We start from the raw sequence: 15,124 nt of genomic DNA, 5'->3' as shown, positions 1-15,124 counted from the left end.
TATGTGGATAAATGTGAGGTTATCCACTTTGGTGGCATGACCAGAAAGGCAGATTATTATCTGAATGGTGTCAGATGAGGAGAAGGGGAGGAGCAACGAGACCTGGGTGTGCTTGTACATCAGTCACTGAAAGTAAGCATGCAGGTACAGCTGGCAGTGAAGAAAGCCAATGGCATGTTGGCCTTCATTTCGAGAGGAGTTGAGTATAGGAGCAAAGAGGTCCTTCTGCAGTTGTACAGGGCCCTGGTGAGACCGCACCTGGAGTACTGTGTGCAGTTTTGGTCTCCAAATGTGAGGAAGGATATTCTTGCTATTGAGGGAGTGCAGCGTAGGTTTATTAGGTTAATTCCCGGAATGGCGGGACTGTCATATGTTGAAAGAATGGGTCAACTGGGCTTGTATTCACTGGAATTTAGAAAGATGAGAGGGGATCTTATAGAAACATGTAAAATTCTTAGAGGATTGGACAGGCTAGATGCAGGAAAAATGTTTCCGATGTTGGGGGAATCCAGAACCAGTGGTCACAGTTTAGGACAGAGATGAGGAAATACTTCTTCACCCAGAGAGTTGTGAATTTGTGGAATTCTCTGCCTCAGAAGGCAATGGAGGCCAAATCACTGGATGTTTTCAAGAAAGAGTTAGATTTAGCTCTTAGGGCTAAGGGAATCAAGGGGTATGGGGAGAAAGCAGGAACAGGTTACTGATTGTGGATGATCAGCCATGATCATATTGAATGGCGGTGCTGGCTCCAATGGCCAAATGGTCTCCTCCTGCACCTATTTTCTATGTTTCTAGGCCCGGACAGTGTAGGTCCGGACAGTAAGGTCTGGACACTGTAGGCCCAGACACTGTTGGCCCGGATAGTGTAGGCCCCCGGACAGTGTGGGCCCGGACAGTGTAGGCCCAGACAGTGTAGGCCTGGACAGTGTGGGCCCGGACATTGTAGGTCCGGACACTGTAGGCCCGGACACTGTAGACCCGGACAGTGTAGGCCAGGACACTGTAGGCCCGGACACTGTAGGCCCGGACACTGTAGGCCCGGGCACTGTAGGCTCGGGCACTGTAGGCCCGGGCACTGTAGGCCCGGACACTGTAGACCCGGACAGTGTAGGCCCGGACACTGTAGGCCAGGACACTGTAGGCCCGGACACTGTAGGCCCGGGCACTGTAGGCCCGGGCACTGTAGGCCCGGGCACTGTAGGCCCGGACACTGTAGACCCGGACAGTGTGGGCCCGGACACTGTGGGCCCGGACACTGTGGGCCCGGACACCTTCAGCCCGGGGGCCGCTGTAATCTCGGACAGTGTAGGCCTATGTTTCTATGTTGTCCATCTGCGGGTCGTTGGCGTCTCCACAAGTCCGTCAGCTGACCGTTGTCCCCGTCTCTGTTGTGCTCCGTTCTCTGCTGGTGACGGGACGTCCCGTGTGGACCAGAGGATGCGGTGTATCTCAGCGAGGAGTCCCAGCGCCACGAGTACGTCCTCAACGATGACGGCTGCATTTACTACGGCACCTCCACCGACGTGATAAGCAGGTCGTGGATCTTTGGACAGGTAAGTCTCTCAGGGCTTGCCAACATCCTCACTCCCCAATACAGTCACTGAAAGGAAGCATGCAGGTACAGCAGGCAGTGAAGGAAGCCAATGGAATGTTGGCCTTCATAACAAGAGGAGTTGAGTACAGGAGCAAAGAGGTCCTTCTGCAGTTGTACAGGGCCCTAGTGAGACCGCACCTGGAGTACTGTGTGCAGTTTTGGTCTCCAAATGTGAGGAAGGATATTCTTGCTATTGAGGGCGTGCAGCATAGGTTTACTAGGTTAATTCCCGAAATGGCGGGACTGTCATATGTTGAAAGACTGGAGCGACTAGGCTTGTATACACTGGAATTTAGAAGGATGAGAGGGGATCTTATCGAAACGTATAAGATTATTAAGGGGTTGGACACGTTAGAGGCAGGAAACATGTTCCCAATGTTGGGGGAGTAAAGAACAAGGGGCCACAGTTTAAGAATAAGGGGTAGGCCATTTAGAACGGAGATGAGGAGAAACATTTTCAGTCAAAGAGTTGTAAATCTGTGGAATCCACTAGTGGAAACATCCTCTCCACATCCACTCTATCCAAAGCTATTTATGCTTTCTTATTTAATGAGCAGTAGATTCGCTGGAATTTAGAAGATTGAGGGGGGATCTTATAGAAACTTACAAAATTCTTAAGGGGTTGGACAGGCTAGATGCAGGAAGATTGTTCCCGATGTTGGGGAAGTCCAGAACAAGGGATCACAGTTTAAGGATAAGGGGGAAGTCCGAGATGAGAACTTTTTTTTTCACACAGAGAGTGGTGAATCTGTGGAATTCTCTGCCACAGAAGGTAGTTGAGGCCAGTTCATTGGCTATATTTAAGAGGGAGTTAGATGTGGCCCTTGTGGCTAAAGGGATCAGGGGGTATGGAGAGAAGGCAGGTACGGGATACTGAGTTGGATGATCAGCCATGATCATATTGAACGGCGGTGCAGGCTCGAAGGGCCGAATGGCCTACTCCTGCACCTATTGTCCATTGTCTCTGTGACTCTGTGTGTCTCTGTGTGTCTCTGTGTGTCTCTGTGTGACTCTGTGTGTCTCTGTGTGACTCTGTGTGTCACTGTGACTCTGTGTCACTGTGTCTCTGTGTCTCTGTGTCTCTGTGTCTCCGTGTCCCCGTGTCCCCGTGTCTCCGTGTCTTCGTGTGTCTGTGTCTCTGTCTCTCTGTGTCCCTGTGTCCCTGTGTCCCTGTGTCCCTGTGTCCCTGTGTCCCTGTGTCCCTGTGTCCCTGTCTCTCTGTGTGTCTCTGTGTGTCTCTGTGTGTCTCTGTGTGTCTCTGTGTGTCCCTGTGTCCCTGTGTCTCTGTGTCTCTGTGTGTCTCTGTGTGTCTCTGTGTGTCCCTGTGTCCCTGTGTCTCTGTGTGTCTCTGTGTGTCTCTGTGTCTCTGTGTCTCTGTGTCCCTGTGTCCCTGTGTCTCTGTGTCCCTGTGTCCCTGTGTCCCTGTGTCCCTGTGTCTCTGTGTCCCTGTGTCCCTGTGTCCCTGTGTCCCTGTGTCCCTGTGTCCCTGTGTCTCTGTGTCCCTGTGTCCCTGTGTCCCTGTGTCCCTGTGTCCCTGTGTCCCTGTGTCCCTGTGTCTCTGTGTCTCTGTGTCCCTGTGTCCCTGTGTCTCTGTGTGTCTCTGTGTGTCTCTGTGTGTCTCTGTGTGTCTCTGTGTCTCTGTGTCCCTGTGTCCCTGTGTCCCTGTGTCTCTGTGTGTCTCTGTGTCTCTGTGTCCCTGTGTCTCTGTGTCTCTGTGTCTCTGTGTCCCTGTGTCCCTGTGTCTCTGTGTCCCTGTGTCTCTGTGTCCCTGTCTCTGTGTCCCTGTGTCCCTGTGTCTCTGTGTCCCTGTCTCTGTGTCTCTGTGTCCCTGTCTCTGTGTCCCTGTGTCTCTGTGTCCCTGTCTCTGTGTCTCTGTGTCCCTGTGTCTCTGTGTCCCTGTGTCCCTGTGTCTCTGTGTCCCTGTCTCTGTGTCCCTGTGTCCCTGTGTCCCTGTGTCCCTGTGTCCCTGTGTCCCTGTGTCTCTGTGTCTCTGTGTCCCTGTGTCCCTGTGTCTCTGTGTCCCTGTCTCTGTGTCTCTGTGTCCCTGTGTCTCTGTGTCCCTGTCTCTGTGTCCCTGTGTCCCTGTGTCCCTGTGTCCCTGTGTCCCTGTGTCCCTGTGTCCCTGTGTCCCTGTCTCTGTGTCCCTGTGTCTCTGTGTCCCTGTGTCTCTGTGTCCCTGTCTCTGTGTCCCTGTGTCCCTGTGTCCCTGTGTCTCTGTGTCCCTGTGTCTCTGTGTCTCTGTGTCCCTGTGTCTCTGTGTCTCTGTGTCTCTGTGTCCCTGTGTCTCTGTGTCTCTGTGTCTCTGTGTCCCTGTGTCCCTGTGTCTCTGTGTCTCTGTGTCTCTGTGTCCCTGTGTCCCTGTGTCCCTGTGTCCCTGTGTCTCTGTGTCTCTGTGTCTCTGTGTCCCTGTCTCTGTGTCTCTGTGTCTCTGTGTCTCTGTGTCTCTGTGTCCCTGTGTCCCTGTGTCCCTGTGTCTCTGTGTCTCTGTGTCTCTGTGTCCCTGTCTCTGTGTCTCTGTGTCTCTGTGTCCCTGTGTCCCTGTGTGTCTGTGTCCCTGTGTCTCTGTGTCCCTGTCCCTGTGTCTCTGTGTCCCTGTGTCTCTGTGTCTCTGTGTCCCTGTGTCTCTGTGTCTCTGTGTCTCTGTGTCCCTGTGTCTCTGTGTCTCTGTGTCCCTGTGTCTCTGTGTGTCTGTGTCCCTGTGTCTCTGTGTCTCTGTGTCTCTGTGTCTCTGTGTCTCTGTGTCTCTGTGTCTCTGTGTCTCTGTGTCCCTGTGTCTCTGTGTCTCTGTGTCCCTGTGTCTCTGTGTCTCTGTGTGTCTGTGTCCCTGTGTCTCTGTGTCTCTGTGTCCCTGTGTCTCTGTGTCCCTGTCTCTGTGTCTCTGTGTCCCTGTGTCTCTGTGTCCCTGTGTCTCTGTGTCTCTCTGTGTCTCTGTGTCCCTGTGTCCCTGTGTCCCTGTGTCCCTGTGTCCCTGTGTCCCCGTGTCCCCGTGTCCCCGTGTCCCCGTCTCCCCGTCCCCCCGTCCCCGTGTCCCCGAGTCCCCGAGTCTCTGTGTCTCTGTGTCCCTGTGTCCCTGTGTCTCTGTGTCTCTGTGTCTCTGTGTCCCTGTGTCCCTGTGTCCCTGTGTCTCTGTGTCTCCGTGTCTCCGTGTCTCTGTGTCCCTGTGTCTCTGTGTCTCTGTGTCCCTGTGTCTCTGTGTCTCTGTGTCTCTGTGTTTCTGTGTCCCTGTGTCCCTGTGTCCCTGTGTCCCTGTGTCCCTGTGTCCCTGTGTCTCTGTGTCTCTGTGTCTCTGTGCCTATGTGTCTATGTGTCTCTGTGTCTATAATCTAATCCTCTGCCTTGCTGTCTGATTCTGTCCAGTTTGAGAGGAATGTTTTGAACGCCTGTATCTACGTTCTGGATCGGGCACGCATGCCACTACAGTCCAGAGGATGCCCCATCAAAGTGTGCCGTGTGGCATCTGCCATGGTGAGTTACATGTGGGCAGGAGGGCACCAACAACTGCCCCTGCCATTGGATATGCTTTATTCAGAAGTTCATGAGTTCTCGGAGCAGAATCGTACCATTCGGCCCATCAAGTCTACTCCGCCATTCAACCATGGCTGATCTCTTCCCCTTCGCCTTAAACCCGTCCAAATGTTTCTTAAACGTTGCGATAGTCCCAGCCTCAACTACCTCCACTGGCCCAACTTGCCCACACCGGCCAACATGCCCCATGCATACCAGTCCCACCTGCCTGCTCTTGGTCCATATCCCTCCAAACCTGTCCTATCCATGTACCTGTCCAACTGTTTCTTAAATAATGGGATAGTCCTAGCCTCAACTACCTCCTCTGGCAGCTCGTTCCATACACCCACTGTGTGAAAAAGTTACCCCTCAGGTTGTTATTAAATCATTTCCCCTTCACCTTAAACTTATGTCCTCTGGTCCTCGATTCCCCTACTCTGGGCAAGAGACTGTGCATCTTCCCGAATCTATCTATCTCTGCCTTAAATATACCCACTGACTTGGCCTCTACAGCCGTCTGTGGCAAAGAATCCCACAGATTCACCACCCTCTGACTAAAGAAATTCCTCCTCATCTCCTTCCTAAAGGAACGTCCTTTAATTCTGAGGCTGTGCCCTCTGGTCCTAGACTCTCCCACTAGTGGAAACATCTTCTCCACATCCACTCTATCCAGGCCGCTCACTATTCGGTACGTTTCAATGAGGTCCCCCCTTATCAGGGTTGCCAACTTCCTCACTCCCAAATACGGGACATTGTAACGTCACCGCCCCGCGCCCCACGTGACCTCACCCAGCCAGCGGCCACGTGCTCCCGCTCCACCAATGGCGGCCGCCCGGACCGGGAGGCGGGTTGCTACGCAACCTCCGTTAGACGCAAGCACATGGCCCCACTCCCCGAACACACTCTGTTAGCCTACAGCGTCTGGGCCTACAGTGTCCGGGCCTACAGTGTCCGTGCCTACAGCGTCCGGGCCTACAGCGTCCGGGCCTACAGCGTCCGGGCCTACAGCGTCCGGGCCTACAGCGTCCGGGCCTACAGCGTCCGGGCCTACAGCGTCTGGGCCTACAGCATCCGGGCCTACAGCGTCCGGGCCTACAGCGTCCGGGCCTTCAGTGTCCGGGCCTTCAGCGTCTGGGCCTACAGCCTCCGGGCCTACAGCGTCCGGGCCAACAGTGTCCGGGCCGACAGTGCCCGGGCCTACTGCGTCCGGGCCTACAGCGTCCGGGCCAACAGCGTCCGGGCCTACAGCGTCCGGGCCTACAGCGTCCGGGCCTACACTGTCCGGGCCTTCAGTATCCGGGCCTACAGCGTCTGGGCCTACAGCGTCCGGGCCTACAGCGTCCGGGCCTACAGCGTCCGGGCCTTCAGTGTCCGGGCCTTCAGCGTCTGGGCCTACAGCCTCCGGGCCTACAGCGTCCGGGCCAACAGTGTCCGGGCCGACAGTGCCCGGGCCTACTGCGTCCGGGCCTACAGCGTCCGGGCCAACAGCGTCCGGGCCTACAGCGTCCGGGCCTACAGCGTCCGGGCCTACACTGTCCGGGCCTTCAGTATCCGGGCCTACAGCGTCTGGGCCTACAGCCTCCGGGCCTACAGCATCCGGGCCAACAGTGTCCAGGCCTACTGCGTCCGTACCTACAGTGTCTAAGAAGACACCTAAGAAGAATATTATTTGTGTGGAGAGAAATGGCTTTGCAGCATGTGGCAGAATGTGTGATTTGGACCAGAGAGTGCCAGTTTCTTCAGCATGGAGCGAGCTGTTGTGTCTTCACATTTCTCAAGCTGTTGTCTTGGATCTCATCAGCAGTGCAAGTTCCCTAATTGCCTTTAATTTTATTCAGTGAATCTTCAGTCAGCCTCTCAGTTGATGAAGAAAGCAGATTAATTTGTCTCCTAGGTCCTTTGATTGAAAGTTCCTCCGCTGTTCACAAAACCATTTGTTTACTGAACTCGACAGGTACAGCAGGCAGTGAAGAAAGCTCATGGCATGTTGGCCTTCATAACGAGAGGAGTTGAGTGGAGGGAGCAAAGAGGTACTTCTGCAGTTGTACAGGGCCCTGGTGAGACCGCACCTGGAGTACTGTGTGCAGTTGTGGTCTCCTAATTTGAGGCTGGACGTCCTTGCTATTGAGGGCGTGCAGCGTAGGTTCACCGGGTTAATCCCCGGAATGGCGGGACTGTCGTATGTTGAAAGACTGGAGCGAATAGGCTTGTATACACTGGAATTTAGATGGATGAAAAGAAACCTTATTGAAACATAAAATTATTAAGGGACTGAACAAGCTAGAGGCAGGAAACAAGTTCTCAATGTTGGGGGAGTCCAGAACAAGGGGCCACCGTTTAAGAATAAGGGGTAGGCCATTTAGAACTGAAATGAGGAAAAACTTTTTCCAGCAAGAGAGTTGTGAATCTGTGGAATTCTCTGCCTCAGAAGGCAGTGGAGGCCAATTCTCTGGATGCTTTCAAGAGAGAGCTAGATAGAGCTCTTAAAGATAGCGGAGTCAAGGGGTATGGGGAGAAGGCAGGAACGGAGTACTGATTGTAGATGATCAGCCATGATCACGGTGAATGGTGGTGATGATTCGAAGGGCCGAATGGCCTCCTCCTGCACCTATTATCTATTGTCTATTGATGAAGAAAGCAGATTAATTTGTCTCCTAGGTCCTTTGAAGGTTTGTCTGCTGTTCATAAAGCCATTTGTTTAGACATAGAAACATAGAAAACTTAGACAATAGGGGCAAGAGGAGGCCATTTGGCCCTTTGAGCCAGCACCGCCATTCATTGTGATCATGGCTGATCATCCACAATCAGTACCCCGTGCCTGCCTTCTCCCCATATCCCTCGAATCCGCTAGCCCCTAGAGCTCTATCTAACTTTCTTTTAAACTCGTACTGAACTCGACTAATTTGACCTTTGATGTTTTAAGGATAATCGTAACATTCACCTCATGTTAGAATGGCATGGAGCACAGTCATAGAGTCATCTAGGTCAGAAACTGGCCCTTCGGCCCGACTCGCCCATGCCGACCAATGTGCCACATCTACACTAGTCCCATGCTATGTGGCACGGTGGCGCAGCGGGTTCCATCCCGACCACGGGTGCTGTTTGTACGGAGTTTGTACGTTCTCCCCGTGACCTGCATGGGCTGGATCACCAGTTCCCATGCTATACTGTATGTATAAACTAAACTAACCTCCAAAGACGTGCAGGCTCGTAGGTTAATTGGCTTCAGTAAAAAAGTGTTGCCAGTGTGTTGGATGGTGCTTGTGTACGGGATGATCGCTGGTCAGCGCGGACTCGATGGGCCGAAGGGCCTGTATCTGCACTGTGTCTCTAATGTCATTTCTCTGGGCAGATTAATTCGAAGGATGATGGGGGCGTGCTGGTGGGGAGTTGGGATGGGCCATATGTTGATGGAGTTGCCCCCACAGCATGGAACGGCAGCGTGGAGATACTGCTGCAGTACTTCCGGAACGGCCATCCCGTATGCTACGGGCAATGCTGGGTCTTTGCTGCCGTGCTCAACACAGGTACGCGCACACGCACACGCACATGCACATGCACACACACACGCACATGCATATGCACACGCATGCACGCACATGCGCGCACGCACACTCACACATGCGCATGCACGCACGCAGTCGCACACATGCGCGCATACACGCACACTCACACATGCGCATGCACGCACGCAGTCGCACACACACACACACGCATGGACACACACCTCACACACACACACGCACGCATGCACACACATATACACACACAGGCGCACGCATGCACGCACACAAACGCATGCTCGCACACACGTATGCACGCACACACACGCACACACACGCATATGCACGCGCACGCACGCACGCACGCAGGCATGCACGCGCACACACAGACACGTCCACACACTCACACTCTGGGTTCTGAGACTGTACCACAGAGTATCTCGGGTGATCAGCCCCACATGTAGTCCCACCCTGTGCTACTGCACCCATGTCCAGTACGCTCCCCACATCCACTGGTGTCCTTAGTGTAGATGGCTGGTTGATGTACACCTTGGACCCGGTGGGCCGAAGGGCCAGTTCCTGTGCTGCATGTCTTTGACTCCAACTTGGAGAAACATAGAAACATAGAAAACAGGTACAGGAGGAGGCCATTCGGCCCTTCGAGCCAGCACCGCCATTCAATGTGATCATGGCTGATCATCCACAATCAGTAACCCGTGCCTGCCTTCTCCCCATATCCCTTGATTCCATTAGCCCTAAGAGCTAAATCTAACTCACTTGAATACATTCAGAGAATTGGCCTCCACTGCCTTCTGTGGCAGAGAATTCCACAGATTCACAACTCTCTGGGTGAAAAAGTTTTTCGTCATCTCCGTCCTAAATGGCCGACCCCTTATTCTTAGACTGTGGCCCCTGGTTCTGGACTCCCCCAACATTGGGAACATGTTTCCTGCCTCTAACGTGTCCAATCCTTGAAGAATTTTATATGTTTCTATAAGATCCACCCTCATCCTTCTAAATTCCAGCGAATACAAGCCCAGTCGACCCATTATTTCATCATATGTCAAAGAACACAAGACACACAAGGAACTGCAGATGCTGGAATCTTGAGTAAAGCACAACGTGCTGGAGTAGTTTAGTTTAGTTTATCTTAGCTTAGTTGTTTATTGTCACGTGTACCGAGGTACAGTGAAAAGCTTTTTGTTGCGTGCTAACCAGTCAGCGGAAAGACAATACATGATTACAATCGAGCCGTCCACAGTGTACAGATACATGGTTCCCTGTAGGCAGGTATACAGTTCCCTGAAAATGGCGTCACAGGTAGACAGGGAGTGTTGTGGAGCAGAGGGATCTAGGAGCGCAGGTACACAGTTCCCTGAAACCTGCACGTCTTTGGAGTGTGGAAGGAAACCGAAGATCTCGGAGAAAACCCACACACACACGTACACACACACAGAAACACACACACGCACAACACACACACACACACACACACACACACACACACACACACACACACACACACACACACACACACACACACACACACACACACACACACACACACACACGCACAACACACACACACACACACACACACACAAACAAACACAGGCTTTGCCGCGCACACAGAAACACTCACACACATACACAGACATACACACACACACACACTCACAAACACACGCACTAACACACTCACACACACACACACACACACACACACTCACACACATACACAGACATACACACACACACACACTCACAAACACACACACTAACACACTCACACACACACACACTCACACACACACACACACACACACACACACGCACACATACACAAACGCACACAGGCTTGCACGCGGACACACACAAACACACACACACACACACTCATATACACACACACACAAACACTCACACACACACACACACACACATACACACATACACACACATACACACACAGTCACACACACACACACACACAGACACACACACACACAGTCACACAGTCACACACACACACACACACACACACACACACACACACACACACACACACACACACACACACACACACACACACACACACACACACACACACACACACACACACACACTCACACATACACTCCACGCACGTACAAACTCTGTACAAACAGCACCAGTGGTCGGGTTGGAACCCGGGTCTCCGGTGTTGTGAGGCAGCAGCTCTACCTGCTGCACCACTGTGCCGCCCACCGTTCTGTGCCGGGTGTTAATGGTGTTGTGTTGTTGTGACCCTCTCCAGTGCTTCGATGCCTGGGACTTCCAGCCAGGGTGGTCACCAACTTCTCCTCCGCCCACGACAACAATGCCAACCTACACATGGACTTCATCCTGGACCCAGATGGGAAGAAGATAATGGAGCTGACCAAAGACTCTATCTGGTAGGTCCAGCTACCTCCAGCTACCTCCTGCCCTGGCCCAGTCAGCACTAGGGTTGCCAACTGTCCCGTATTAGCCGGGACATCCCATATATTGGGCTAAATTGGTTTGTCCCGTACGGGACCACCCTTGTCCCTTATTAGGCCTGGGGTGCACTGTAGGCCCGGACACTTTAGGCCCGGACACTGAAGGCCCCGACGGTGTAGGCCCGGATACTGTAGGCCTGGACACTGTAGGTCCGGACACTGTAGGCCTGGACACTGTAGGCCCGGGCACTGTAGGCCCGGACAGTGTAGACCTGGTCAGTGGAGGCCCGGACACTGCAGGCCCGGACAGTGGAGGCCTGGACAGTGGAGGCCTGGACACTGTAGGCCTGGACACTGTAGGCCCGGACGCTAAAGGCCCCGATGCTGTAGGCCCAGACACACATGGCCAGGGAGCCGCTGCAGGCCCGGACAGTGTAGGCCCGGACACTGTAGGCTGGACAGTGTAGGCCCGGACAGTGTAGGCCCGGACACTGTAGGCCCGGACACTGTAGGCCCAGACACTGTAGGCCCGGACACTGTAGGCCTGGACAGTGTAGGCCCGGACAGTGTAGGCCCGGACAGTGTAGGCCCGGAGGCCGCCTATCGGAGATTGCGTAGCAACCCATCTCCCGGCCCAGGCGGCCACCATTGGTGGAGTGGGAGCACGTGGCCGCTGGCTGGGTGAGGTCACGTGGGGCGCGGGGCGGTGACGTCACCTTGTCCCATATTTGGGAGTGAGGAGGTTGGCCACCATAGTCAGCAATACCATTGAACGGGGAGGCAAGGCCACGGAGTCGTGTTTGGTTCATTGTCACTTGTACCGAGCGAGGTACAGTGAAAAGCTTTTTATCGCGTTGCCATTCCCGTGACCGCGTGGGTTTTCTCTGGGTGCTCCGGTCTCCTCCCACAGGTTTGGAGGTTAATTCCCGGGATGGCGGGACATCACGCAGGTACAGCAGGCAGTGAAGAAAGCCAATGGCATGTTGGCCTTCATTGCGAGAGGATTTGAGTTTAAGGGCAAAGAGGTCCTTCTGCAGTTGTACAGGGCCCTAGAGAGACCACACCTGGAGTACTGTGTGCGGTTGTACAGGGCCCTAGAGAGACCACACCTGGAGTACTGTGTGCGGTTGTACAGGGCCCTAGAGAGACCACACCTGGAGTACTGTGTGCGGTTTTGGTCTCCAAATTTGAGGAAGGAGATTATTGCTATTGAGGGCGTGCAGCGTAGGTTTACTAGGTTAATTCCCGGGATGGCGGGACTGTCGTATGGGTCGACTGGGCTTGTATTCACTGGAATTGAGAAGGATGAGAGGGGATCTTATTGAAACATATAAAATTCTTAGAGGATTGGACAGGGTGGATGCAGGAAAAATGTTCCCGATGTTGGGGGAGTCCAGAACCAGGGGCCACAGTTTAACAATAAGGGGTAGGCTATTTAGGACTGAGATGAGGAAAAACATTTTCACCCAGAGAGTTGTGAATCTGTGGAATTCTCTGCCACAGAGGGCAGTGGAGGCCAATTCACTGGATGTTTTCAAGAGAGAGTTAGACTTAGCTCTTGGGGCTAACGGAATCAAGGGATATGGGGAGAAAGCAGGAACGGGGTACTGATTGTGGATGATCAGCCATGATCATATTGATCGGCGGTGCAGGCTCGAAGGGCCGAAGGGCCGAATGGCCTCCTCCTGCACCTATTTTTCTATGCTTCTATGTTTAATTGGCCTGGTATAAATGTAAATTGCCCCTAGTGTGTGTAGGATAGTGTTTGTGTGCGGGGATCGCTGGTAGGCGCGGACCCGGTGGGCCGAAGGGCCTGTTTCCGCGCTGTATCTCTAAACTAAACTAAAAAAGATTAACCTACAAACCTGTACGTCTTTGGAGTGTGGGAGGAAACCAGAGCACCCGGAGAAAACCCACGCGGTCCAACGTACAAACTCCATACAGATGGTAGTCAGGATGGAACCTGGGTCTCTGGCATTGTGAGGCAGCAGCTCTACCCGCTGCACCAATGTACCTGCCTCCAACGCCACCCCTGGCTCCCACTATTGATAGATCAGTTTGGTTTATTGTCACGTGTACCGAGGTACAGTGAAAAGATTTTTGTTGCGTGCTAATCAGTCAGCGGAAAGACAACACATGATTATAATCGAGCCGTCCACGTTTGATTTCTCTCACTTCAGGTAGCCCCGACATTCCCTCTATCTCTCTCAGTTTCACACCCAAGTCGCACCAGCTTCTCGTTCTCACCCAACAAACAGCCAACAATGGCCTGTTTCCTTTATCATCGCTACTTTTGGGCGTATCTTTCATTCATTGTTCTTTATCTCTCCACATCATCGTCTATATCTCATGTCTCCCTCATTCCTAACCAGTCTGAAGAAGGGTCTCCACCTGAAACGTCACCCATTCCTTCTCTCCAGAGATGTTGCCTGACCCGCTGAGTTACTCCAGCACTCTGTGAAACGTCACCTATCCATGTTCTCCAGAGATGTTGCCTGTCCTGCTCAGTTACTCCAGCACTCTGTGAAACGTCACCTATCCATGTTCTCCACAGATGCTGCCTGACCCGCTGAGTTACTCCAGCACTCTGTGTCTATCTTCCACTTTGTAGACGCCCTCCATTGAAACATGACCTCGATTAAAGAACGTTCTCCAGATACCTTGTGATCATTGCTATTATTCAACATCTGAAGATAATTTGGAGATATTTTTAAATAATTGAAAGCATGGATGTTTAAACCTTTAAAATTAAAAAGACGTGTCTGTGAAGAGTAGGTTATGTTGCTTGGCATTCTGAAACAAGCCTGTCTCTCGGGACCGTGAATCTACACGTCTAATTGGAATATATTTGGAGTCTTCCCAGCTGTTTCCCACATTTGAATCTGGGTTCCCTGTGGTTGAATGCAAGTGCCTGCCTTCGCCCCTCTGCCTCATCCATCCATCCATCTATCTATGTACTAAAACCCTCGTTTGTTTGTTTGTTTGTTCCTGAACTACAGCCAAAACGGTACAGGATAGCGCGACAATTGTAGGCCCAACTTACTCACCGTCGTCCCTTTGGTGCTAATGGAAGACGTTTCATTGAAATCGGTGTTATATTTTTTAAGTTATTCACATTTTAAAGTTTAAATCTATCTCCTAGGGAGGGAGGGGGGGAGGGAGGGAGGGGGGGAGGAGAGAGGGTTGGGGGGGTTTAGTGGGGGGGAGAGGAGGGGGAGGGGAAGAGGGGAAGGGAGGAGGAGGGGAGGATGGGGGTAGGGGGGGAAAGGGGAGTGGGAGAGGGGAGGGGGAGGAGAGGGTGCTGCACCAATGCAGGAGAGGTTTGGGCCCAACGGGTCCACTTGGTCTAGTACGGGCGGTCACGGTGGCGCAGCGGTAGAGTTGCTGCCTTACAGCGAATGCAGCGCCGGAGACTCAGGTTCGATCCTGACTACGGGCGCCGTCTGTACGGAGTTTGTACGTTCTCCCCGTGACCTGCGTGGGGTTTCTCCAAGATCTTCGGTTTCCTCCCACACTCCAAAGACGTGCAGGTTTGTAGGTTAGCTGGCTTGGTTAATGTAAACATTGTCCCTAGTGGATAGTGTTAATGTGCGGAGATCGCTGGTCGGCGTGGACTTGGTGGGCCGAATGTTTATTCAACTTCCTTTCAGTATGAGATGGATTGCCTTGCTATTATATATTTGAAAACTGGCTCAATCCAATTATTTTATCCTATGGGTAATTGGATTTTACGATCAAATTAAATGCAAGTATCTAGTCTCTGGCTGTATCTCTAAACTAAACTAAACTAAACTAATAAACTACACCTGACAAGAAACTAAACTCAACTGAACTGACTTACTCTCTCTATAATGTCTTGCTGCAGTCTACGATACGGTATGACAGAAGCTTATAGGCCCCGTCCCACTTAGGAGATAGACAATAGACAATAGGTGCAGGAGGAGGCCATTCGGCCCTTCGATGTTAAGGCGACTGTCGGTGACTAGGCTGTCGCTGAACGTTGGCCGGGGTGTCGCGGGCATGATCGTGAGGAGTCTTCAATGAATCGTAGCGGAACTCAGCGC

General features: G+C 52.7%; 1 protein-coding gene across 1 annotated transcript in view; it reads left to right on the top strand.

The window, feature by feature from the left end:
* Positions 1-15,124, top strand: part of LOC144601648 (coagulation factor XIII A chain-like) — a 60,944-nt gene that overhangs the window by 17,592 nt on the left and 28,228 nt on the right. The window contains exons 4-7 of the mRNA XM_078413884.1: positions 1,435-1,553; positions 4,952-5,059; positions 8,451-8,625; positions 10,898-11,036. Of these exons, the coding sequence (XP_078270010.1) occupies positions 1,435-1,553; positions 4,952-5,059; positions 8,451-8,625; positions 10,898-11,036 (541 nt within the window). The remainder of the gene's footprint in view (positions 1-1,434; positions 1,554-4,951; positions 5,060-8,450; positions 8,626-10,897; positions 11,037-15,124) is intronic.

The sequence above is a fragment of the Rhinoraja longicauda genome, chromosome 2, assembly GCF_053455715.1.
Source record: "Rhinoraja longicauda isolate Sanriku21f chromosome 2, sRhiLon1.1, whole genome shotgun sequence".
Classification (NCBI taxonomy): Eukaryota; Metazoa; Chordata; class Chondrichthyes; order Rajiformes; family Arhynchobatidae; genus Rhinoraja; species Rhinoraja longicauda.
The sequence above is the reverse complement of the archived record's forward strand: the minus strand, read 5'-3'. Positions and strand labels throughout refer to the sequence as shown.